The following is a 27,171-nucleotide window of genomic DNA, read 5'->3' as shown; positions in this document are numbered from 1 at the left end:
CAAACGAATTTTGCACGTGTTTTTTTTTTTTTAATTTACTGTAACAGGTGCTTCGATGAATCGAAATTGTAACACTGATATTAATTTTAAATTAAGAATTGTAACGAAATATTTTTGTTATTTTTAATTAACGGAGTTTTATTTCTTCGAAGTATTAAGGATACAGCCAATCTAAATTTTAAATATGGAACGTTATATTTTCGGTGCATTATTAATTATAATAGGAATTGCGAATGGCTTATTCGTGAGTAATCCATTCGTTCAGTAATTTATTTCGAATGGACCACTAGTTACTGAACAACTTTGACTTAGTCCTTGACATATAAAGAGGATTTATATGTTTTCAAATTTAGAATTCGAACGTTTACAAGATGAATTGAAGACATAAACATTGATGTGGGCGATTAGATGAGGCTACAAGAATATAGGAAACAATATCCCTTGCGGGACAAAAATCGCCATTATCTTCAGGAGAAGGCTTGGAGCATATTCCACTCTACTTCAATGTTGGCTGGGTGATACACATTTGACAAATATATCCGTGTTAACATAATATGAATTATAAACTTTAATCATATGAAAACTAAACGCATGCCGGTGATTGAATCTTAATCTTCTGATCGTCGCAGATTTATGGGTCGTAAAGTACCATAAGCTACTTTTCGTCCAGGATAATTCAAGGGGAAAGCAGTTTGAACTAGTTTAAACTGGTATGAAAGACAAAGCGATTGGTTTAATTGATTGTATTAGTTTCAAATTAATCCATTTTTATCCGTACGTTCATAACGTCGTAACTGCTTGGAATTAATAAGTAACAATTTGCTTTTAAAAACATCATTAAAAACAATAAAAACTTAGACGTTTCACTGCTAAACTGACCAACAATGACAATGACGCCTAATATGGATGGCAAGAGACCTTAGTCGTAATGGCAGATTATGTTGTAAACAATCCATAAAGCAAATTAATTTGACAGTTCTAAAGCTTATTATATCTATGGACATGAGAAAATTTTATATAATGTGTTCAAATTAATTGGTATTAATTATAAATAATACATGTATTCGAAAAAATATTCGTTTTAATTTTATTTTTCATTGCGATGGCCACTGAATCACTGGTTTGAGATACTTAATGTCACCGCTGTTCTACAATTGTGTTTATAAATATCATATTGGACAACATCACATACATTACTCTGATCCAATGTAAGTAGCTAAAGCACTTGTGTTATGGAAAATCAGAAGTAAAGACGGTACCACAAACACCCAGACCCAAGGCAACATAGGAAACTAATGAACTTTTTTTACATCGACTCGGCCGGGAATCGAACCCGGGACCTCGGAGTGGCGTACCCATGAAAACCGGTGTACACACTTATCGACCAAAGAGGTCGTCAAATAAAAAGTTATATATTTATCTCGTGTATCGGAAAATAAATCTGCATGTCTTGGATGAAACTCTGCTTTAAATGTATACTACCTCCATCAGAAGGCTGTTACTCCTCGTAATGGTATTAATATAATCAGCTGGCACCATACACAGAAGATAATAGCCTGTGCAACGTCACGGAAACCCAAGAGGAGAAAGAAAACCAATCATTATACAATTTTTTACCATAGAAAAAATGATTTCATGAAACATCATACCATGTACAATTTAGCCTCTATTCCGATCACAATAAGGACTAAAAAATAAATAACGTTCACTGAATTTATTTCGCATAAAGTAGACTTTTTACCCGCAACGTAATGCTCGCGAGGCGTAACCGTACCTTTTTTTATCGGCGAAATTTTTATTAATTACTCTATTTTTCGATGTTTTTAGCATTAATTAGTAATGACTGAATTACTTTCTCGATTTGAAAGTGAATTTGTTTTTTTATTTGTAGGCTGTGAGCAGTAAAGTGGTGTGACAGGACGTGAATGACCCGTTGTTGCGAGGGCCTTTGCTCTCGAGGTTTTGGCCTACTCTACTAGGTTCCAATGTATGGATATGCACGGTGCAGACTTTTGTCATAACTTAATAAAAAGCTGCTAGCTGGCGGGACGAAGGTGACTAGTTAGTATCAGGGTGCACGTAATTGCTAGTTCAAAATAAAAACAAAATTATTTTTTTCTAATCATTAATTATTCATACAATTTTTGAAATAGTCAGTGAGTTAGATGATCTCGTGAAGATGATGTTAGCTTTGATTAATTTTAGACAACAATTCTTCGTATACAGCTTTATAAACTCATCTCATTGCTCTGGCAATCCATATCAAACGCCAATTAAAAAACAACATAAAGGCAGCTCTATATCACATAGATCTACGTTGTATTTTATTATTGGCTATCGAGCTACCTGATGTGATGCCAGTCGTAACCACTGCCAATGCTCCACTAACCTTAGGAGCTGAGTACTCGTACGTCCCTGGTGTCTGTATTTAAGCTGACTCACTCACCCTTCAAATCGAAACAACACTAAGTATTGTTTTGGACTAGAATATCTGATGAATGGGTGGTACCCACTTGTGGATAACAAATCTCTGCCAAATATCATAACAGTGAGGTATTAAAAAATATTGTAATAAATAAGACCTATTTACCTAATTCATCTCGTGCTCGACGGTGAAGGAAAACATCGTGAGGAAACCTGCATGTGTCTAATTTCAACGAAATTCTGCCACATGTGTATTCCACCAACCCGCATTGGAGCCGCGTGGTGAAATATGCTCCAAACCTTCTCCACAAAAGGAGAGGAGGCCTTAGCCCAGCAGTGGGAAATTTACAGGCTGCTAATGTACAAAAAAAAAACTACCTACAAATGAGACTCGTGTAGACTTGTATTACAACATAATGTGATTACATTACACATATGAAACACCTCTCAGTCTGTCAGACGAGATGAGAAATGATTGTCACCAGAATCAGTTATAAATTATGCATCTGTATAGATAATGATTCTAACGAGAAACCTAAATTAGAATAAATATTTATCAATTTAATTGACTACCACTTACTTTAAAATTTATCCCCCATGGGATTAATTGGTGATCAGTATAGTATATAAAGTTACTTCGATTGTATGATGATGTCTCTCTGACCATTTTGGTCACGGGAGAGAGAGAGAATTTTGAATTGCGTTGGACGTATTATAAGTGCACAAATGTCTGCTATAGAATTAGAATTTCTTCACTATGGCCATTGGAACTCGAGGAACTTGAAGCTTTCGACGTCCATTTCCAAAAACACTGGATGGTAGTTTCCCTAATGGAAACCGATAGAAATATTTACTCGACACAGTGACTGTCAACGAGTCGTCGATGCTCGTGAATTCAACATGCTATGAATATAACTATTATGCCTATAATTACACTGGCTCACTGACAATTCAAAACCTGCTTAGAGGTTGGATAAATTGTGAGTGGGACGCACCACGCTTACGAAGTCTTACCTCATCTAAATTGAATAACAATTTCAAGGAACTTTCTTTTAATGGTTATGGCCAGCGAGAAAATATGGGAAAATATCCAAACCACACCAAAGACAGCATATTTTTACTTAACTATAAAAATACATGCTAATTTCTTAACTGGGGAATGTCACCTACTTTTTATTTCTTGGGCTCTGTATCTGAACCCAGGACCTCAGGATCAACCTTATATGCGAGTACCCGTAAAAGGGAAATGACGAAACGCTTATTGTCATATATCTTGGATTTGTATCTTAGATATATTATGGAAAACTTTCGTAACCTTTAACAGAATGACTTAAAGGTAATCTTGGTACAATTTAAAACGAACCTTATGTAAATATTATTAGGTCTTAAACTCCCATCGCGTGATGGTTTTTACATGTGATTTATAATGTATTGTTTAATAAAAGTTATTACGCCCTTAATTCATTGATCGATTTTTTATCTGTGGATGAACAAATAAGTTATTTAAATATATATTTTTTTAAATTTATTATCTGTTTGTAGGTCGCAGTTCGACTCTTTGAAGTTAATCTAGTGATATTATGAAGATTTATTTATATGTACATATGTGAAATTGTATATAATTACTTTTTAAATATAACGAAATGATTACGAAATAACGCAAATTTTGTCGTCTTTAATTAAATTTTCAGGTAATATAATAATATTATTTTTTATTACTTAATCGTGGAGGTTAATTTTATTATTGTGTTTGCATAGAAAACATTCTGGAAATAATTAAAAAAAAGGATCAAATCGTTTTTCCTCTAAAGGATTTATATCGTACAAAGTACTAGGCGATCATGAAAGAAAAGAAGTAACCTCAGATACTTGGAAATCAAGAAAACAACGCCTCATTGAAATCTTGCACAATGAAACACCGTGTCGAACACAGAGCGCCTGCCACACAAGTCGCTGAAGTACTATCAGCACAGTGTTGCAAATGGAAAACGCGAACTAAGTAAACGTTGATTGCCTTGAGGCTGCACTGAGCGCCCCATCTCATTCTAACATGTTGCCTTTTATCAATCCGTCTCGCTCTGACAACTGTTACGAAACGTATTTGAAAGAATGTTGGAACGTGTAGATTGACAGCCGATGTTTTCTAATAATGCAATTTTTATAGTTTTATATCGAATAAATCAAATATTATTAAATTATTTAATTGTATTAATATTAATTGTTATTTGCGATACAAGCAGCATGTTGACGTCATTCTGAAATTTTATACGAACGAATCGAAATTTGAAATTCGAAACCATTCCATTCCAATTTTAAATTATTGTAAATTTGTAATAATTCTGCATATTCTAATGTTTATGGAATCTCGATTCGATTTTAATATAAGTGGCGATATAGATTAATTAAATCTTTGTTATGTACTTCCGGACGTCTGACTCAGTATTATGATTAATAATGAAGTTATTTATTACGCAACATGACATATGTTATTATGTATTAGTTATGGCCGTGAAATACAACGGTCGTGTTTTCAAACCCGTAACAATAATTATATATTAATAAATAATAAATAAGAATATTATGTAAAAAATTGTGGTAGCTTAAAGTTAAAACAACAGTTTTCGAATTTTAGGGTGTTTTTTTATGAAAGTAGGGTATCACCAAAATGTTGCCAGTTAAAAAAATAATTATTGACATTGACAGTTTATATTATTAGATGAAATACGCTTGATCATTTATATGGCTTATATTACTAATAATTATTTAAAGAGTATTTTAATGTTTGTGTTGTTCTAGGTTAAGAATTAATAAGGAAATTCTTAGATGTTGCGTATATATTTATCTTGATAATTTAATTGATTTCGTAGGTAATCTTGACCGCACCAATCAATTTCCTACGTGTCTTCATCGCCCTACGTGACATTGGCGGAATAATCTGTGTCCGAACCACAACAAAAAGGCTTAAGCTAAGAGAACTAAAAAGAAAATTATTTATTAAAAAAAATATGTTGCCACATAAAAATTAAGTGATCTGTAGATAAAGGTCGATTGAATAGTCTTTAAGCTTTGATCACCAGAAGTTACAAGAAAAACAAAATCATTTTTGTTTCTCATAAACGAAACAGCATATTAATATAGGTAAAAAAAAAAAACATGGGAAAATCCAAAGGAAGTGACGTCACGCAGCGGTCTAACAATACTGCGCATTATATATAAATATATGCAATGTATTCATATTATATTTCTCGAATAAGAAACCTCGAAGTTGTTTAATTACAGGAAACGCAGACATTGACAGTTTTACGCACACATAGATAACATAAGTCACCGTTTTGTAGAGATAGCACAAAAAATACGGTGGCACCACCCGTTCGACTACTATGGATGAATTTACAAATTACAATTTTTTTTTATGACCTATTTATAGTAAATCGTTGTACTGTTGACTTGTAGCAGTTATTTCTGCTATTGGCATTGAAGTTGCTTGATGGTAATTAAATCTACATATACCAATAGTGTATCAATGGCCGTTAATAAAACTATTACGCCTAAATACCGACTTGATTTTTGAATTAATATTTTCAATGTTTTGGCTGACAAGCACTATACCTTTGTACTGTCAAGTTTTTTAACTTCAAGGTATAATTCAGATGGTGACACCAAACAACACCTGATACCTCAAAACACACGCTAAGTCGCAGTCACAGATTAGTTTTTACACAAATATTTACATAACATAAAAATATACATAACAATCAGGGATTTAATTAAAAATAATCAATTTAAGTCAGAACGTAAAACATTGATGTAAATATTTTTTATTGCATATTATCTCAACATTGTTTTTTTATTCGTTTTTTGCCGACGGTACCACAGTTTTCCTGTTATAATGAATGCATCTAGATTGAAGCTAAACATGAGATATGAATGCATCAAGTATTATAGAAAACTAAAATATTATAATTCAAAGGAATAAATAAATATATAACGTTAATATTTGTATTTGCAAAATAAACTTATCATATTAAATCAACTCAAATAACTCAACTGAGTTTACTCAACTAAATTCAACTCATTCGATCGTCCATTACGTAACCTAATGCATTTATTATATCATATGTTAATTAACTATTACTCGAATCACCAATGCGCCAGAAATATTGGAAACTAAGATGTCATGTCCCTAACTAAGTTATCTCCATTGTTACACTGGCTCACTCACATTTCAAATCGATAACAAAATACTAAGTGTTACTGCTTATTGTTTAATCAAATAACGATTTGCTAATAAAGTATTACTGTCTAGCGGTAGAATATGTGATGAGGTGGTGAAACCTACCTGGTGAGAACAAAGCCCTATCATGAAGAAAGCTAGAGAGACCAGATCATATAGGCAGTTAAACTAAAATATGCAGGAATGACTTGGAGTTTATACGTCGCTGTCAATGGTCTAAATTTAAAGCGGTCGAAACTGTTAAGCGCGGCTCCTTAAACTCGTATACTTATAATATACGCTGCCTCGTTGGTCTAGCGGCTCATATATGTAAGGCCGTAGATCCCGAGGTAATAGATGCAAACCCCATGTCGTGCTAACAAAAGTTTACCGAGTTTTTCCATCAAATAAATGACAGCAACTGCCCAAAGTCAGTTCAGCAACTGACCTCTTTCCGGTCGTGTAGGCTTTGTGGTCCCATCGGATTATGAATGACGGAATAGAAATAGCACCTGTGCTTGCCGTCGTGACCGTAATCGGTTACATACATTAGCAGACTGTAAATTTCCCACTACTGAGCTAAAGCCTCCCTTTGAGGAGAAGGTCTGGAGCATATTCCACCCCGCTACACCAATTGAATACACATGTGGCAGAATTTCATTGAAATTAGACACATGCAGGTTTCCTCACATGTTTTCCTTCACCGCCGAGCCCGAGTTTTTTTTTATGATATAGGGGGCAAACGAGCAGGAGGCTCACCTGATGGAAAGTGATTACCACCGCCCATGGACATCTGCAACACCAGGGGGGTTACAGGTGCGTTGCCGAGATGAATTATAAACACAAATTAAGCACATGAAATTCAGTGGTGTCTGGGTTTGAACCCGAAATCATTGGTTAAGATGCACGCGTTCTAACTAATGGGCCATCTCGGCTCATAAATAATAATCGGTTAGGACGACATAATTATATATTTATTAACAACCATAACCAAATAATGTACATACATGTATCATAGCTTATGTTTAGTTATAGTAACATCTTTATACAAGCAAAGTATGTCGTCGGTAGAAGTGAGTTAATGATAACAAAATATAAGTAATTATAATTCATGTACCGACAAAATTATTATACAGTAAAACCTCCGAAAAAGTTGTTATTATCTGTTAAAGCTTTAACGTTAACTGGTTTTGTAGTCATTTCAATTAGACATTACAAAAAAAAAAAACGTCTCATTATTAAGTATAGATTTTATACTTAAAAGACAAATTTTTAAATATTTAAAAAAATATCATATCATACCGGTAACAGGATGGGTATGTGTCAGCGCGAAAAAAAAACAGTTTCCGCTCCGACGAATTCGCGTCAAAACACGAACAGTGTGTACTGTTACATTCAAATTTATCTTTTACGGAATCTAAAATGTAAATGAGTCTTTATTTTTTTTTTTTCTTTTTATTTGTGATAAAATTAATTGAAATCTCAATTGATAAATTATTAATAATTACGATTCACATTAGTTGATTCTCGATGTTGGAGGAATACTTATACGATACGGGTAAATAAATTGACTAATTTATAATAAAAATAAACGAGTACTTCAAGCGTATTTCGGAGAAGATTTCATTATATAATATTTATATTAATACTGTTTGTCTGTCTGTCACCTCTTCTTGATAAACGCATGAGAATAGCGTATCACCATTATTAGGTTTTTCAAGATTTTACGACCAAAAATCGCGAAATATGTTAAAATCCAATGTTCAAATTAAAAACAGTTCTCACAAAATAATAAAAAAGAAACGATATCTTTAAAAATAACAGCCCGTATAACTCCGACTGAGGATAAGGTTTGGAGCTAATTCCAGCCCCAATTGTTGGTGGAGGTGGAGACACATGCTATTCCATTGACCACTTAGCATGAGCTGAATTATAAACATAAGTTAAATATAAGTAAATTCAGTGGTGCTTGGGTTTCAACCCGCAATCATCGGTGAAGCTGCACGCGTTCTAACCACTGCGCCATCTCAATCGATATCAATGTTATCACGTAAAGATCTTATACACTGGTTAATAATTTCTTAACATTATTGAAAGAATTAGTACGAGAGAACAGTGTTACTTGCGTTTTCCCCTTGGCCCAGCGGGTTTTTGTAGGGTCTGACTACCTACTAAATCATCTAGCGAAACGAGCGCGGTGACCAAACGTATTAATATTCGCGGAATATTTAATAAGCGATACAACAATTTGTACATTCTTTTGTTTCTTAGTAAATCGCTGGATGTTTAGCTTGTGTGACGTTTAGCATAATAACTTGAGACGTACGTTGGTCAAACATGGGGTGGAAGGTTTCTACAACGATTTGACTAAAACATTGGGGACATTTGTGTGTGAAAAAAAAACATGTAATGATTTTAGTTTTATACTTAACGATATAAATGTGACCTCATTGACAATATCAGCAGTATGTTAAATAAAATATACATCTATGTTTCACTATGATCATATAACATTCTAGTTGACGTCTATGGTTTCAGGTATGAAAAGTATGTCCTATCCAACTGGCTTCAAATTGAATTTCATCAAATTTGGTTTAGCATAAAAGAGAGTATACATACAGAGTTAATTTCGCATTTATAATATCAGTATAGATTAATATACGTTTTTATTAATTATAAATAATATTCTAAATCCGTCCGAAAAGGTGGTCACCCTACCCTTCTATCCCAAGATTAACATACAATAGCGGCAACGTCCTTGGCTTTATCTATGCATCTTCCTATCTTGAGACTGCTTATCTTCACGCATGCCCACTTGTGGGGTAGCCAGCAATGAAAACAGACCAATTTAAAAAGCATTCTAATTTCAAATAAACCAGTAAGACACAGACATTTGAATTTTAATTAAGGACACACAAAATTTCGTTACTTGACAGAATAACAGGCTGTTAATTTTAAAATAAATAGTTTCCATAATCTTTTAAAAAAAGTGTATACTAAATTGTATCGTCACGAACACCAAGTATGTGGAAAATATCAACTTAATCGGTTGTGTGGTACTTGCTTAAAATTATATTGTAATACTTGACCCATACGTGTAGATGATGCATATTATTTCTTGTTTTTGAGATATATTTTATATGTTTCTTTGCTATTGCACAATTAATAATAAAATCGTATGTTAAAACACTGACGGCAAATATTTCTCGCTCAACATTGAGGTCATTATGAGAGAGGGGTCTCAGAAAGGTCAAGGAGCTGTATTTCCTGTCCCTTGATACATTTTTATATAACCTGTATAAAGGGTTCCGCATATAACAATACGGTAGTACCAAGCTATGACGGGGTAGTCCATTTCGAAACGATGATCGCGAGTTCAACCACAACATGTACCAATATGATGATTAATTTTTGTTTATAATACATTTCGTGCTCAGTATAGAAACAGTTGCTAACCTACGTGTTTATACATAACAAACACGCATTGGAACCGCGGAATCAGCTTTAAACATTCGCAAAAGGAGAGCCCTTATAAAGGTAGTGTATACATATTACACTAGCTGATATAATTTTCCACTTCAAGTAGAAATTGCGAAATCTTTCCATAGTGAGAGATTTCGTCGCGAAAAGAGTATCTTTAGTAAATTTCCAATCGGACCTAAAGTTTAGAAAATCCATCGTATTTCACGTATATGATACTAGCGATTCGCTCCGGCTTCGCACGCTATTAATAAATATAGATGATTGTATGTTATCAATATAATATAAAAACTTTAGTACTTAGGAATAACGTACTTACCAGAACAAAAAGTAAAATATTAGTTCTGGAGTTTACCTACATAAAAATAATCAAATTTCACCTTTTTAAAATATTAGTATATACGAATTGTACTGTCTTGGGATGTGTGTTTGTGTGTGTGTGTGTGTGTCAATTGTTTTTTTTTTATATATTAGTTACAATATATATCAAAACAAAAATAACGACGACATATGTATAACGTAAACTAAAGGTGTTGCCACATTGAGATCGTATCTTTACTAATAACTTCATTAAACTAATTAATTCGCTATAAATAATTGAATATCAATTAAATCTCAATATAAGGAAGCCATTTAAGTGCTTATTTATTCTTAATCAACTATTTAAAATATACAGCGTGTTTTTAAAAATATAGATACATTGTCGCTTTCATTGAACTAGCTCGTTTACTGTTGAGGTTCTGAAATCGAACCCCTGTTCTGGTAATAAATTGTTAATCTCTAGTCTTATCGGATTATGAGAGGGAAGGGATAGGGGGTGCACTTGTTTTTGAGCATTATACTATCTACATATTTAACTGATATTATATATCCAGCTCTGTAATGTCATTGAAGTGTTCAGAGAGAGATGGAAAAGTCCACTAAGAAGATAAATCTATATAGTCCTTAGGAGCTCTGAATCTGGACCGCGATCGTTAAAGGTTAACTGTCATTATATTTACTGTATAATCACGAAATCTCGGAAACTATAACACCTATAAACTTGATTTGGCAGGTTGGTTCCTTATAGGGTGTAGACAACCGTTAAGAATCTTACGAAACTCCATCCCTAAGGGGGTAAAATAGGGATTGGAAGTAGATTGTGAGAAGGAGATTGTGTTTATTTCGAGTAAAGGTATTTGTGTACACTTAAAAGCAAGATCTATCCACTTTCAAACGTTTAATCCACAAATACAGTTATATACCTTCATTTATATTTTCAATCAGCAACACCGACAACTTAATAACAATGTTATATTAAATTGAACCTTATTTATATAAAAATAAAGCTTAAATTTAATAAATATGTTTCCACGGTATAGGATATGGGTTATTTATCATAGATCTTAATTAGAATTTTCTGATTTGCTTCGTTTAATTAGTTGCGTGTTATCAGAAATGTTTAAGTCGAGTGCTTTGGAAATACTCAATAATCCAAATCTTGACGAAATGTTCGCGCCAAATTGCTTTTTTTTTAACTCAACAAAGCAAGGATCCTCGTTTGAAATACGAACTTATTAAACCTCAAACGACAATTAAATTTATAAATTTAATCTGTGCTATGGGAAATTGTATTAGTTTCCGTTTTAATTAATACTTACTGTTAAAAGTTATGGAAGTCGTTCCAATAATTTCTAACTTATATACAATATCGTGGTTGTTTAGTTTTTAATTACTTTAGTGGTTAGCTTATAAAGTTGGAGACGAAGAGGTCCCGGATACAAATCCGGGGCAAGTAAATAGTTATTATCTTTAAAAAATCTCAGTAACTGCTGGAAGTTTGAAAGTTAAGTACATAAATCCTTTATTCCTTCACTTTACCGAAGTACATATCTTAAGCTGGGTACACATAAATTCTTCTAAAAACATAACCAAACTCAGAATCGGAATGCGTTACAAAGTCCAAACATTGTCGTAACTATGACTTTTTTTTGTTAGTGATTTATTTTCAGATACATTTCCTATTTTTATTACTTACGTGCTGGATCTGTGGCTTTACAACCCACCTTACAGCCAACCTTGATGACTAAGATGTTACCCTTCACATAACGATATTGAACTATAGCAATACCTACTGCTGTTTGGCGGTAGAATATCTAATGAGTGGGTGGTACCTATCCAGACGGGCATGTTTGTTGTTTTTTATATTAACAAATGATAAGTTTTTATTTACGTTCATTTATATAAAACGCAATCACAATAAAAGTCGTAATATTTTTCCTTGATCGCGGCATTCCTTTTAAGTATTCTGAATAATTAATATATTCATACACATTAGCGATCGTATTAAGTATTCACTGGCATTTTTTTTATAAATGTCCGCCATTAAGGTATGTTTACAATTGTATAAAAAACAATTAATATGGCTTAAAGAAATGTTTCTTTGTTTTATTAATATCTACGTCATGCATCATTTTATGTTTCGATCTGAGATTGCTATTTATTATACATAAGGGGAATTAGCATTTCTTAACGAGAGCGTAGAAATTGTATCTGTTTGTTCGTGTTTTTTATATAGATTAGGTAGGACGGTCATGGGTCACCTGATGGTGTTTTAAGATATCGACCATTCCTTATATTGCCAAAGTGCCACCACCTTTAGTAGCTAATATGTCATGTCAGTCAAGTACCGTAATATATATGTATATAAATAATACCATATCAATATATTTTCTACTACTTGTAAAATGATTCGTTTTTTTAATCTGTTGACGAGGGCAGAAATTATGGAAAATAAAAATGTTCGAAATATGAAAATTTATAAAAAAAAATCTTGTATTTTTAATGTCGATTATTGTTCGATTAATGGGCGACCAATAGTATTTAAATGGTGTTCGTATATATATATTTTTTAAATTAATACACGTAAACACCTTTTGACTTTTCGCCAATGACACGTAGGTTGGAGAAGACACGCAAGAGATTTATCGGTACGGTTGATTTTGAAGACTAGCATAGCAGTAGCAATTTCCTTGTTAACAATTGATATTATACAGATAAAAAAACGTCTGTCATTTTATTATTTAATTTATTATTTAAAAAAAAAAAACGTTTTTTACAATACAATTGTATAACAAGAAGGAACAAAACAAAAATCCTAAAAAGTTAAATTGTTAAAAATACGTAATAAAATAATAAACTTATATTATTTTAATAATTGATTTTTTTTTTATTTAATAAGACAACTTTAATTAACTTTAAATATATTTATATCTAGGGCAGTTAAGTTAGTTCGAACTACTTATTTAATCCCTATAATTGTCGAGGGACATTATTTTAACAATTGGCTCCCAACTTCTTTCAATTAAAGTTAATTGTTTACAATTGAAAACGATTTTCCAATTTGCCCGCCTTCTGTTTTTCATGTCAAATGGGCCACAGATAAAAAATACACAGCTTAAAAAAGTTTGACAAAGTTAACAAATCTGTCAGATGGTCTTTTTTTTTCTAATATCGATCGATATATTGATATTTATTGACACCGCTTTATAAAGATGCATGTTGGTAATACAATAATTTTCTCATATTATTGGGATTTTTATGATATTCTTAGCCATGTTCAGCTTCAGTAGCCATTCGCTATTAGACTGTCCAAATGTTCAAGATTCACACTATAGGGCAAAAGTTGATACGCAATTGAGATAACGTGCTTTAAGAGATCTAACATTGTCAACGTCCAAACTTGCTACAATACCCTTTTTTTTTTAAATTTACAACTAGTTTAAGGTTCAAAATATTCAGCCTTATAAATTAAACTAACGAGGCCATAATGGTTATATACATTCAATTATATTTATATAAATAAATAAATAAATTGATCAAAAAAATCTCCGTTACGTCTTGTATATGACTTTGGTAAATGGTAATGACATTTGTAACGGATGGATTTTTTATTTTTATTTATAAGGCGACTTATAAATAAAAATACATTCGATAATGTTCGATTTTTAAAATCAACGAGAAAATTCTAAGTATGAAATTTTGTATGCGTGCAATTTTTTATCCGAAATTACAGGCAAAGGTCCAACTTATGCTTAAGATTGGTTATTTAAATATATTTTTACCATGACTTATTTATTATTTTATTTCCTAAAATTATCTTACGGAATTCTCGACCCCTTACATTAAGTTACATATCGTGACTCAAACCTCAGCCTCTACAAAAAAGCCCGCCACTTTAACAGAAGCCGGTATTTTTTATCTATATTTTTTATTACAATTGTCTTTCATCTGCAAGTCACCGCATTTGACGAGCGAGTATTGGTTGGCAGCGGATCTTTGACAGCCAATCAGAGAAGTGACTTTGAAATTCGAAAGTCATCTTTCCTAACATTTGAAATGATGACTGGCATATATTGTGACACCATTTGTTATGTATAAGTGGCTATGTACTAATGTATTGTCCCACAGATAATGCTACTATATACCATCCACGGAACTACGAATGAATCAATTGAATACTTATATATTGTAAAATTAAATTAATTTTTTTTTAAGTGTACCGTTAGGCAACGGTAAAAATTTACTCGACTAAATTTATTTTTTATTTTGTTGACTCTTGATAAATGGTAAAAGGATTTTAAAAAGTTTCTTCTTAAAAATATTTAAAAAATGAATTTAAATCTGTAGTAAGTTTCATGACAAGCATGTTTACAATATTTAATCATTATTATAACAACAGTATGTTTTCCATCTAACCATCGCTTATTTTTAATCTGTAATTTTTCCATGCAATCCAATTTATAAAAACGCACCACACATGGGAACCTAGAACGAGCGGTAAATAACATTACTAGAAATACAGAAAACCCGCTTCCATTTCGTCACACAATTCACATAATACGAATTAAACCCATCCATCATCATTTCATTCTGACATGACGCTTTCCGATCACAAATGAGTTTTTTTGACACTCAACTCGAGTGTGCGGTAGCCTTTACAATTTTTTTTATCTATTGTTTAAAGTGACACCTCTGTTATATTTTATCTGTGCTACAATTTTTTATCTGTATCCGAAATTGGGTAAGTTATTAAGGCGCCAAATTAATTTGAAACGTAATTTTTTTAGTATTCATGAATCTCTTAAAATAATTATTAGGTTAGTATATTTAAAATTAAGAAATGTTTATTTATTTTTTTCAATTATATTTGAATGAAATCACAGTTGACAGTTGAGGATGAAAGTTTTTTTTTTTAATGTATGTAGTAACAGTAAAAAGTATACAGTTTAAAAATATTGTGAAACATATAAGACCTCTTTCATAATGAGAACGTAAGTAGGTATACGTCCAAAAATCCAGTGAAAGGTAAACCAATCAATCATATTTTTTGCTTTACCGGTAATAAATTATTCGCTTGACCTCATTTTGTGAAAACCTTGTAAAACAAAAAGTACTACAAACACTTAAAAACTAAACTTAGAAACAATACTTAACTATTTCTAATAATCACTAGTTATTTGTTAAGGAAATGACTTTGACTATTCTCGAACTACTTTTTTTTTTAATTTAAGTCATGCTAAGGCGAATACCAAAGTACCTGTCATCTCTTCAGTCGCCAAACTAATATTTGACACTTTCAGTTCGAAGGCTTCAAAAAGGACAACTTCTTAAATAATTTCTACTAGAATTTTCTTTTAAAACGATAGACATAGTACTATTTAGTAATTGGTCAGCATTGGCATACATTGGCACTGTAATAAACATTAAGCGTCCAATTCGTCATCAATACGTCACTAATCTTGTGAACTAAGATATTATGTCCCTTGCGCCTATAATTACACTGGCTCACTCCAAATATATTTTACACTCACAATACTAATTGGCAGTTGTCATAACATCCTTCCTGTCGATAAAAAGTCGATTTACGTCAAATGATATTTGAAATCTCAGAAATGTATCACGAATCCTGTTGATATAATTGGATTTGTTAGACTGAGACGGTTGTATGTTTGTGTCCTGCTTTTATAACAATTAATGAAGAAACAAATGGAGATATAGAAAGAGAGGTTATGTAGTGATGGGAATAGGATTATCGATAATAGTTTTTTTTTTTAATTTAAACATTCTCTTTTTAAATTGAAATATTATTAAAAATTTAAAATAATATCAAGTAATTAAACTGATTATTGTAATGTATAAATATGAATGTATTTGTAATTTCAATAAAATATTAAATACGAAGTATTGAAACTAATAACTATTACTAAATTAAAATAAATCCTAAGTAATGCCAAAACCCTACTATCCCATCCATAAAAAAGCACCTACAAATTAAAAAAAAAAAAACGATCACATCACTAGCGACGGGCCCATCAAAGTGAAGCGGACAATAACTTGGTAATATTAAATTATAATAAAATTAACTTAAGATTACTTTTTCTACCGTTACAATGTTACAGTACTAAGAACTTATAGAGGGAACACTAATTATATGCTTGAATTAACTATAATGTTCTTAATTGTCGTTTTTATAACATCGGCTTATCTTTGTTTAGGCTTTGCTTTTAAATATTTTTTAGAATCGCATGATTAGCGATGTTTCTTATTGAATATGTAATCATTATGTTATTTTCTTAGTACGTCGTGTTTTGTTTAGCTTTAAATTTATCGGTGCATATGTAAATTATGTATTTTTTTTTATTCGCTGCAATTAACAATACTTAAAGTGCTGTACTAATTGCATTGTTAGCGAAGACAGAGGCGGCTTTTTTGTTTGAATTACATGTTATATCGATTTGTTATACAATGCTTTTAACACTCATCTTAAAGACTCCTATTTATAGCCTCTTTATTTTTTTTCATATTTTGTCAAAGCTGTTGCTTAAAAGAATTCTTACGTAATTATTAAGAAGTTAACAAATTATATGAATAAACTTAATTTTATGTGAACATTTTTTTGGTATGTCGCCTCTACACATGCTAAAGGCCACTCTCCCATCGGTACAGAGCGCGATTATTCATTCTACACGGTGACACATGACGAATCAATCTGTTACGAGCCGATCCGATAGTTAGGTGTATCTGTGGTGTGGCGCGAAAACATTTTTCTTTTTTTTTTTTACCAGCCAGGAAAAGGTAATTGGAAATATGGAAAAGGGTCTGATTTATACATCGAAAAAGGTTTTATATAAAGTATATAATTTTCGTATTTAATTTAAAATTCAATTAGTAATAATAATATGATTTTTTGTATTATAGATAATAAAGAGATGATAATCAAAGTAGTTATATAGTATTCAATAAAAATGAACCTCAGAAATTTTTACCTATTTTTAAACGCCGCTATCCGACAAAGATTAGAAATGAAAAAAAAAATATCCTGTCTTTAATTACACGTCTTTAACGTACTACCGGCTTAATTAATAAAACAAGCAACTTTATATTCTTTCTACACGTACTTAGAGTCGATATTGATTTGGTTACAAAATAAACAGTATATAATTATTGCCTCCGCGACATAATTACACCTGCGCACTTTTTACTTTTATTTTTAAGTCCAATTGATAAGAAAAGAATTATATTCTATGTGTCAGATTCAACTTACTTAAAAAAGTAGTGTTATTTTTTTTAAACACAATTTTATAAATATGTGGCATGGATGTGATTTATTCAGTCTTAAAAATAGTCTAGTGATAATAGTTCATTAAGTATATTAGTGTCGTCATTTTTTTTAACAACAATCACATTTAATATGCACACGCACACTTCGAAAACTCTAATGATATGAAATCGTTGAATTACTGTATTGACAATATTTAATTGAACAACTTTAAATGGAAAGTATAAATACTCTATGATTTATTTTATGCTTTGATTTGTATAAACATGTTATATACCTATATATATAGTAGGTATAGTAAATTATAGTTTAACAGATTTTTATTCGGTTTTATTTTTAATGGTGAATATTAAAAATATGTAAAGAAACTGCTGCTGGGCTAAGGCCTCGTCTCCCTTTTAGAAGGTTCGGAGCTTATTCCATCACGCAGTTACAATGCTGATTGATGGATACACATGTGTCAGAATTTCATTGAAATTTGACACATGCAGGTTTCCTTACGACGTTTTCCTTCAAAGCCGATATAAATTATTAACACATATGCACTTTCTAACTGGAGCAATTTTAGCAACAATTTTGCGATAAAATATTATCAAAAGTATTTTTTTTATTGAGATGACATTTAATTACAAATATTTATTGATTGAATGTCTTAAGGGGCACGAATCGAACCTGTTACTTACTGTTCGGTTACATGCCGCTGAGTTATTGTAGCTTATAATACCGCTACATCTTTACAGATGATTTCGCGTCATAGTGGCTTCTGTTATGCTTGATCGCGCAGGTGTGTCCGATCCCTTATTATTCCGCTACTAATGTATTTAAGTGATAATCGGCCTATGAATATTTACATACAATAAAACAACTAAAGTAGAGAGAAATTTGACCTTACGGCTTAAATGTTAAATGTTAAAAATATTAATAGTTATTAAAAAATATGTTTTTGACAAACACGTATAAAGCGTATTTAGTGTACTTAATTTAACATATTTTTATTTTATTTTTAGGACATCTATATACGTATTGATCATCACGATTTCATTACGAGTTAGTGTTAAGCTCTTCTTGATATAACTACTTTTTTTACGTTTGTAAAAAAATATTACGTTTATTTGTAACTACTGAGTTCCTTGCCGGTTCTTCTCGGTAGAATCTACATTCCGAACCGGTGGTAGCTTTACTTTAAACAGTTTGTTAGATGACGATTCAATAGTGCTTGTAAAAGCCTACTTGAATAAAGTATATTTTGATTTTACAAAAACACCCTTTAAACCTTAACACAAATTTATTTTGTGTATTTTATACAAGGACACGTAATTAATCTTTTAAAGTCTTCGATTCAAACTCTGAACACTTAAATTACTAATATATTGTTTGAAACTGACTTTTTATCGTTCTACGCGAGTCATTAAGCTCTTTTTGATAAACAAACGAGATAAAAAAGATAGATATTAGATACACCACTTACCTGCGTCTGCGTTAAACCCAAGCTAGCGGCGAGCTCAGCCCTTTCGGGGAGGGCGAGGTACTGTGTCCTCTGAAACCTCCTATTCAATTGCTGCAGCTGAAGGCTGGAGTATATCGTGCGAGGTTTCCTCATCTTCTTGCCTTTGCCGTTCACTCGGAGACCAGGATCGTCTGATAGTCCACATTTTTCTGCAAAAGATTTCATATGTTAATTATGTTGAAATGGAATTATGCTCTTTTGTGCATAGGGGGGAGGGGGTTTCACAAACACAAGGGCCCTCCCTTCTCCGTCGCTCACATCATTCGATAAGTCAACAAATCGACATGACACTAGACAGCGTTCAGGCGCAGAACTAACGGCTTTACGAGCTTCCGAGGAACTGTATTGTAAACATTTCCAAGTTCAAAACTGCAGGCTATTACTGAGAATTGATCAGTACCTTGAACCCAGAACCTCGAGACCACTCATCTAGCCACTGGACTACAATGCACTAAGCTGAACGGACCAGCGTGAATTAAATCTCAAAGTTTTCCTCCAACGTAACGAGGCTGATAGTTCTACTTTGTGTCTTCCTAGACCGCTCAAGATCAAGGTTTTCCTTGTAGAGATAACGAAAAATCTTGCAACAGTAAGATAATGTTGACATTTGAAGATGTAGAATAAATTAAAAATTGGAACGATTGAATGTGTCGAATTGAATTAGATATGATCATGTTAGCAGATCTTGGGTACAATCCAAGCTTGCGCTTTTCTATGTCCAAGACAAATGGGCCAACTGTTATGAAATGGCCACGACAGTCCAAAGACATTATTATTTCAAGGAATATTAATCATTCCACATATCACCAATGCATCACAAACCTTGGGATATTATGTCCCCTGCGCCTCTGCGTACTCTAGCTAACTCACACTTCAAACCAAAACACAACAATACTAAGTATTTTTGTTTGATGGTAGAATATCTGGTACCCAGATTAAAGGAGCATCTATCATGGTCTTGTAGCAAGATGCAAATTTTCTTTGTTTTTTTAATTTAAAAATAAAATTACAGCGTTATTTGAAATCATATACACCAAGATACACGTCATAACGCCCAAATGGAAAGCATATGGGTGTTGTATCAGATCGACAGATACGAACTGTAATTATGACTTACACCATCCATTATAAGGTAGCCATTACTTTACGTTGAGACTCTTGTTCTGAATTTATTGCGCTGTTTTTGGTTTGTTGATTTACGAGAATACGTTAACGGATGAATCGCTTTAGGGTATTTTATTTCAACCCACATTTGTGCACGAAAAGGCTGCACGCGTACTAACGTTCTGTTTAAATATATAAGTTATCCAGCACACTCGATTTTTTATACGTCAAGTGTAAACCGTGCACAGATTATCGTCAACGTTATGGCAGAAAGGGACGTACTTTCGTATGGTAGTAAAAAAAAAAGATATGTCAGTAAGTTACTAAGACTTATTAAAATTATTTGTGTAGTGAAAATATTTTTAAATATTGAATTTAATACGTTTTTTTATTAAAATTATACATTATCATATTGAGATGGAACTTATCGTTGACAGTTGCGTTGTATATATTATTTTTTAATATTATTTTTTTTAGGCAGAATGGCAATTTAGTCGCCTGATAATAATGACGGTAAATTAAACCTTACATCACTATACATCATCAACTTTGGTAACTCAAATGCCATGTCTGCAGAACCAAAAAAATTTACCGATCGTCAACTAGTCTCTTTAAGATACTCATACATAAACTAAATGATTTACTCATACAGTTAAGATTTAAAATTACAACTAAAATATCCGGAATATTTCCAAAAGAGATTAACTCCTAACAAACTTATCACAATATAAACTTTAATAAAAAAAATTCACAACGGATTTAAAAAAAAAATTTAGTATCAACTTTAAATACGTATTCCTTTTCTACTGTTCGTTGTATTTATTACACAATAAAACATCCTCGTACAGTTATGATATATGGCGTGTATAAAACAAACATTTACAATTCGAAATTCAAACCAACGAATTAGGTATCTAGCCGTAAATTGCTGCCCAGTGTACATTTACATATCGCGGAACTATGCAGAGCAAATTTATTCTAGCTTCCAAAGTTTCCGAGTGTTATCAATTTAACTGTAGTTCAGTTTGAAATATTTTGTGAAATTCTTACATGTGTGCACCGTGGCTTAGTGGGTAGAATGCCCATGGAAGGTTTCAAAGCTTGTTTTAGTTCAAGCTCAAGCGAAGTAAGTAATCGTAACTGTTAAATTATGAACATTAAACATCTGTGTATCATACATTTTGGGAACTAAGATGTTATATCCCTTGTGCATGTAGTCACACTTAATTGCATGTGCATTTGTGCAAATATCTTAATATATTATTATTGTTAACTCAATACTGAGTAATTTTCTTAATAAGTAAGGTAAGTTTTCTGAAAAAGTAGCCTTTACACCCCGGGACTCAAACTATTTCTATACCAAACGTCATTTAAATCGGTTTAAGGATTAAGAGGTAACAGACAGACAAGGATTAAGAGTTACTTTCGCATTTATAATATTAGTACAGATTTGTTTGGAGGTTAAGGTTTGGAGCATATTCCATCACGCTGCTCCAATTTGGGTTGGCGGAATACACATGTGACAGAATTTCGGTGAAATTAGACACATGCAACTTTCCTAACGATGTTTTCCTTCATCGCTGAGCACGAGATGAATTAGAAACAAATTAATCACATGAAAATTCAGTGGTGCCTGCCTGAGTTTGAACCCGAAATCATCGGTCAAGATGCACGCGTTCTAACCACTGGGTCATAAAAATTACATTTTTTTCTTTACATAAATATAGTGATTTTGAGTAATATTTTAGTTAGTTTATATTAAATGTATTCGCGTGAATTTCAACGCGGTAATACTTGAAGAAATTTCTCCATATATATAAGCCAGGTGTTGTGTTTTGTCGTCACTGTATTCACGATCGCATTTTTAAACAACGAATTGTACTTCTTTTGATAAAACTTTATATTTATAAAGGAAATACGTAACGAGATGCCCTCGATATATTAATTCAAAGTGAACATTTCAATTCACTTAAATTCGTCAATTCGATGAAGTTTTTTTTTTGTTAAAGGTCGCAATAATTTATTGAAATTGAAAATAATCTTAATAAAACATCGTAATGACACTTTTATGATGTCGTTTTTATTTTATTGCAATATTTAGTACACGTGATATTATTGTCGCTTGTAGATTGTTTTTAATTTATTAAATATATATTTAGTAATAATGACATTTGACAGCCGAATTATTGTTAATAAACATGTTTGTTATCACCATTATTAATAAATCCAAATCTGTTCAAACATTTAATAGTTACGGTCCAATAAACAAACATATACATACATATACATGAATCTAAAAACATTACAATCCATTTTTGGGTAGTCGCGTAAATATGGGTAAAGTATGTCAAGGGATTCCCGGTTACGATATTAATGTAGCAACGGATATAAAAATTCCGTCAAAGTTTTCGAATCTGTGGCGGATTTGACGGTTTCTTTATTAGATAAAGATTCCTATTTTTTATTTGTCAATAGATCGTGTAACGCGGACCGCATAAGCAACTCGACTCAACTCGACGCGACGTAACTCATTCGAGGTAGTCTCGGGTCCGTGCTGTAGCGGATAAACTCCAAACTGTACTTAGGTGGTATGGCCATGTCGCACATTGACTGATGACTATGTCAGATGAAAGTGCCTTGATATGCGTGTGCCTGGATCTAAGCCTCCCGGGTGCCCGAGGAAGCGATATCTGGATGTCGGGATGCAGAACATGAGAGCCAATGGATTTACGGATTACACTAAAGACCGTGCAAAGCTGAGTAGGCTTAGTTGGAAGGCAGATCCAGGCAATAAATTCCAGGCTGGATTAATAAACGCCAGGTAGAAGAGGAGAAGATATCATAATACTTAATTTTCTTTAGAAGTTACTGAAATTACATTCAAATTTGCACCAATGCACTACCAACATTGAGAAATGAGATAGACTCAATCCCGTATAAGTATTTCAAATTATTAAATTCATTTTATCACGAACAAAATTATCGGTGGTAGTGTTTTATAATAATAAAACTAAAAAACTTCGATAGCGTGATTTAGACATATAACAATAGTTTATTTTAAGTAGTTTTGTCACGCATTAAAAACAAGTATATCCATTCACTACAAACCGTTTCCCATGGCTATTATATATAAATATATCTACATTCAAGTCGGCCTCCGACAGACAGACGGACAAAACAATGCGAGCCCGAGGTCCGGACACACCCCTGAGCGGTAGTGATGGGGTAACACGAGGTTGTCGATACATTTTTAGTGATGCACGCGTATTATTTAAATAATCCTCTTCATTGTATCGAAATATTCATTAATTTTCACGAATGACATTTGAAAAATATTATCAAAATATAAAATAATCAATTCATAAAAACTGTTTATAATACATTTTAAAGCGTGTATAATTTAACATCAGGCGATTATTCGTGATATTTCGTTAAGGCGTGGATACAATAAAATCAAATAAAATAATAATAACAATGACACGTATAAAAAATATCATATATTTACCTCGTACGGTATTTTTAAATACTCGAAACTTTATACTTGTATTAACAATATAATTATTATATTTGAGATGAACAAAAAAAAAGTGTTATTAAAATAATCGAAGCTATATTTCTACTTCCTGATTTATTTATAGACCGTGTTAATTTAATTATATTTATGATTATTTTATTAATAATTAAATGAACCACTCTATGTAGTATTCCACGATACCAAAGGTCTTAACTTCTATTAGACCTTAATATATTTCCTTACCTTTTTACTTTTAGATTATCCTTAGTGAAATATCAAATTCGATTGGGTAGAGTTATATGCATGAGGTATGCAACGCAAATCGTTACTTAGTACTACCTCGTTGGTCTAGCCACTAACTTCTAAAGCTACTAGCTGAACCTGCCGGTTTACACGCGAAAAATTTATAAAAGTCAAACTTCCAAAACCCGTTTTACCCCCTTAAGGGTAGAGTTTCGTTAAATCTTAGCGGATATCTACACACTATGCGAATTCGTGATTAAACAGTGAAGGGTATTTCGCTTTAATAAATATAGATAAAGCCCGAGGTCTTGGATGCAAACGCATTTGGGCCCATCACAATTATTGGGTTTTTCTATTGACAATTCTCAATATCAGCCTGAAGTGTGGGAGCTGGTAATGTTAAAAATCTCATACCTTAGAAGGTTCGTAAAGCCAGCGCTTGAACACCTTACAGTTGGGTTTCCAATTTCCCATCCCATTGGATTATGAGGGCGAAGAAATAGATATAAAGTTCGTGCAATAATTTGGAACCCGAAATATTTTAATACTAGTTTTCGCCTGCGGCTTGGCCCAAGTGTTTTGAAAGCGGTCTTATGTTTTAGATACAAAATACCGTTACCATACCATTTTGTTCAGTGGTTTACCCGTTAAAGCGTTGCAGACAAACAAACAGACAGAGTTACTTTCCCCATTATATCATCGCTATTAGTTCTACACATATGAACTTTGTATTTTTATTTTTTTATCTAAGTAAGAAACGAATTGCAGACGCCATGACACTTAAAAATATTATGTGTTGCTATTATTATAGTCCCCCAAGCTATGTGTTTCTATATTTAATTAATTATTCAAACCAAAACTAATATTATATTTAGTGATTCTAAAATAAACATAGATTCCTTTCTTACATAAATATAAGTATATTTAAATTTAATTTGAGCAACGATAAAAGAAGAATTTCAATTTAATAAAATAATAAAATTCGTAAGGAGAATTTATTTTAATCCATGGTAACCCCAACGCGTCGCGTCGAAACCGCCCCGCCCCCAGGGCCGCCTACCGAAAAGCGAAGATAAAACGACCCAACTAAAAAACAATAAAAACCCTTAAAAACATTTAGGCATCTACAAAAACACTTTAAAACTACATTGAAAGTGCAGACTTGCGACGTTTCGCTTCTTTTTTGTCGTAAAAGTTACGTCTTAAAAATGTATTCATTCTTTTCTGAACACGTTAGGAATCATTGTACATATTTATATTCGAACAATAAAAAAAATATATTTTATTTTTTATTTTCAGTCAGCTTATAATGTTGAGCATAATCTTATTTGTATTTGAACACTAAGCGAACTCTCTTATGACTTTTTTTTTGCGATTCTACGAAAAGTAGATTAACAATTCAGCCAAATTTTAATTTATATTAAATTTAAATTATATTCTAGATTTATACAGTAACTATTTTTAATTCATAGTTGTATATATTTAAGCATTTAATGTTATCAATTATTTTGTTAATAAACTTATATTTTAAATTTAAGTTATCACAATTTTGTCGTAACAAGGTATAACCTTCGACAAAATTGTGAAAAAAAAAACAAATAAGAGTGATTAATGCGATTTGTTTATATTAACATGAATAACGATTACAAAATTAACTGATTAAGTATTGTTAAAATATTTAAATATTATTTTTACGTGTCCTAACCGATTACGGACACAGCGCCTAATCTCAACGGAGACCAGCCTACTACGCGGGGGATATCATAGTGAACAAGTGTGTGTGTGTGCAAACAGGTGTAATTTCCATATCCACGCTCTAATAATCCGATGGGACGGCCGACACGACCATAAAGAAAGGAAATATTTCAGGCGCAACACACAATTTCAATATTCAAACTCCGTGCTGTTACTGAAAATTTTTCAATGGAAAAATCTTATTCAAATATTTGGGATTTGTAATCAGAACCTCGGGATCTGCGGTCGTATGTGTAGTACCGACCTTATTTTCTTTAATAAGAGGTATTTACAATTAATATTTTAATGTCAAAATTGAATATCGAATACGGTAGTTTTCGTATTTTTTAATTAAGTCCATTGTCAATGTGATAATTATACTGAACGCAAAAAGTAATTATTTGGTAATGTAACCTCCCATTGTGGTCTTAGAGGTGGGCGTTTTGACTACGACACACCTATTTAAGACTATTCGTTAACGTTCTGTCGTTAACTCTGTTTCTATTGTGTAACTTCTAGAAGATAATTTATATATATATGTGTGTGTGTGTTTACATACACTATATTTCGTTAACACATTTTAATTTAATCTACTCAAAATTTTTTTTTTGTATGTCTAGTATGAAATAAAATATCAATTCCGAGTTAAGGAGTTGAAAGTTTATTGTTTGAAAGAAAGATCATCGGCTTGTATGACAAACGCACACTAAGGCATCTTATAAGCAGCGTCACACACACTAATGCACCACGATAATTTAACATAGAGGGGCGCGCCTTCGTTAGTGAACAGATGTACATCTTAAAAAATACCAACTTAAAAAATTTGTTTAGCAGTCGTTTTTATAGTGATCTGTCTCTTTCCGTCATCATTAATTTGATAATCTAAAAAAGAAGACAGCATTCTTTAATCAATGCTTAAATATAATTTATATCTTAAATTCATGAATGTCGTAAGTCTACGTAGCCGCTATAAAAAGCTGTTGCTGATGCGCCGTTTTTCATTGAACAAAAGATAAAAGAATACTTAAAACAACTCACAGAAAGCTCTTATGGGAATCGAATTATATTTTTTAATTACCTTCACATTATATTAACTTGTTAATAAAATTTTATAAGCAAGTTATAACGTGTTCAATCGTTAATCCTTATCTATAAACCGTTACGCCCATGGATTGCCAAAACTGTTTAATAAATTCTTTATTTTTTTTTTTGTACTGGCAACAAATACAACATTGTCATTTATTGATAACACTGAATTATATTTGTTGATTAATTTTTATTTACAGATAAAAAGATTTTACCCAAAAAAAAAACTTCTACAGACTTTCATATATAGGAAAAGTATATTATAG

The 27,171-nt window shown here is 31.9% G+C and overlaps 1 protein-coding gene across 3 annotated transcripts in view; it reads right to left on the bottom strand.

The window, feature by feature from the left end:
- LOC125074367 (homeotic protein distal-less) overlaps window positions 1–27,171 on the bottom strand; it is a 99,646-nt gene that overhangs the window by 47,553 nt on the left and 24,922 nt on the right. For all 3 annotated transcript variants that reach the window (XM_047685674.1, XM_047685671.1, XM_047685672.1), the window contains exon 3: window positions 19,186–19,373. In XM_047685674.1, the coding sequence (XP_047541630.1) occupies window positions 19,186–19,373 (188 nt within the window). The remainder of the gene's footprint in view (window positions 1–19,185; window positions 19,374–27,171) is intronic.

The sequence above is a fragment of the Vanessa atalanta genome, chromosome 27, assembly GCF_905147765.1.
Source record: "Vanessa atalanta chromosome 27, ilVanAtal1.2, whole genome shotgun sequence".
In the NCBI taxonomy this organism is placed as follows: domain Eukaryota; kingdom Metazoa; phylum Arthropoda; class Insecta; order Lepidoptera; family Nymphalidae; genus Vanessa; species Vanessa atalanta.
Note: the sequence above shows the minus strand (reverse complement) of the source record. Positions and strands in the feature narration are given on the sequence as shown.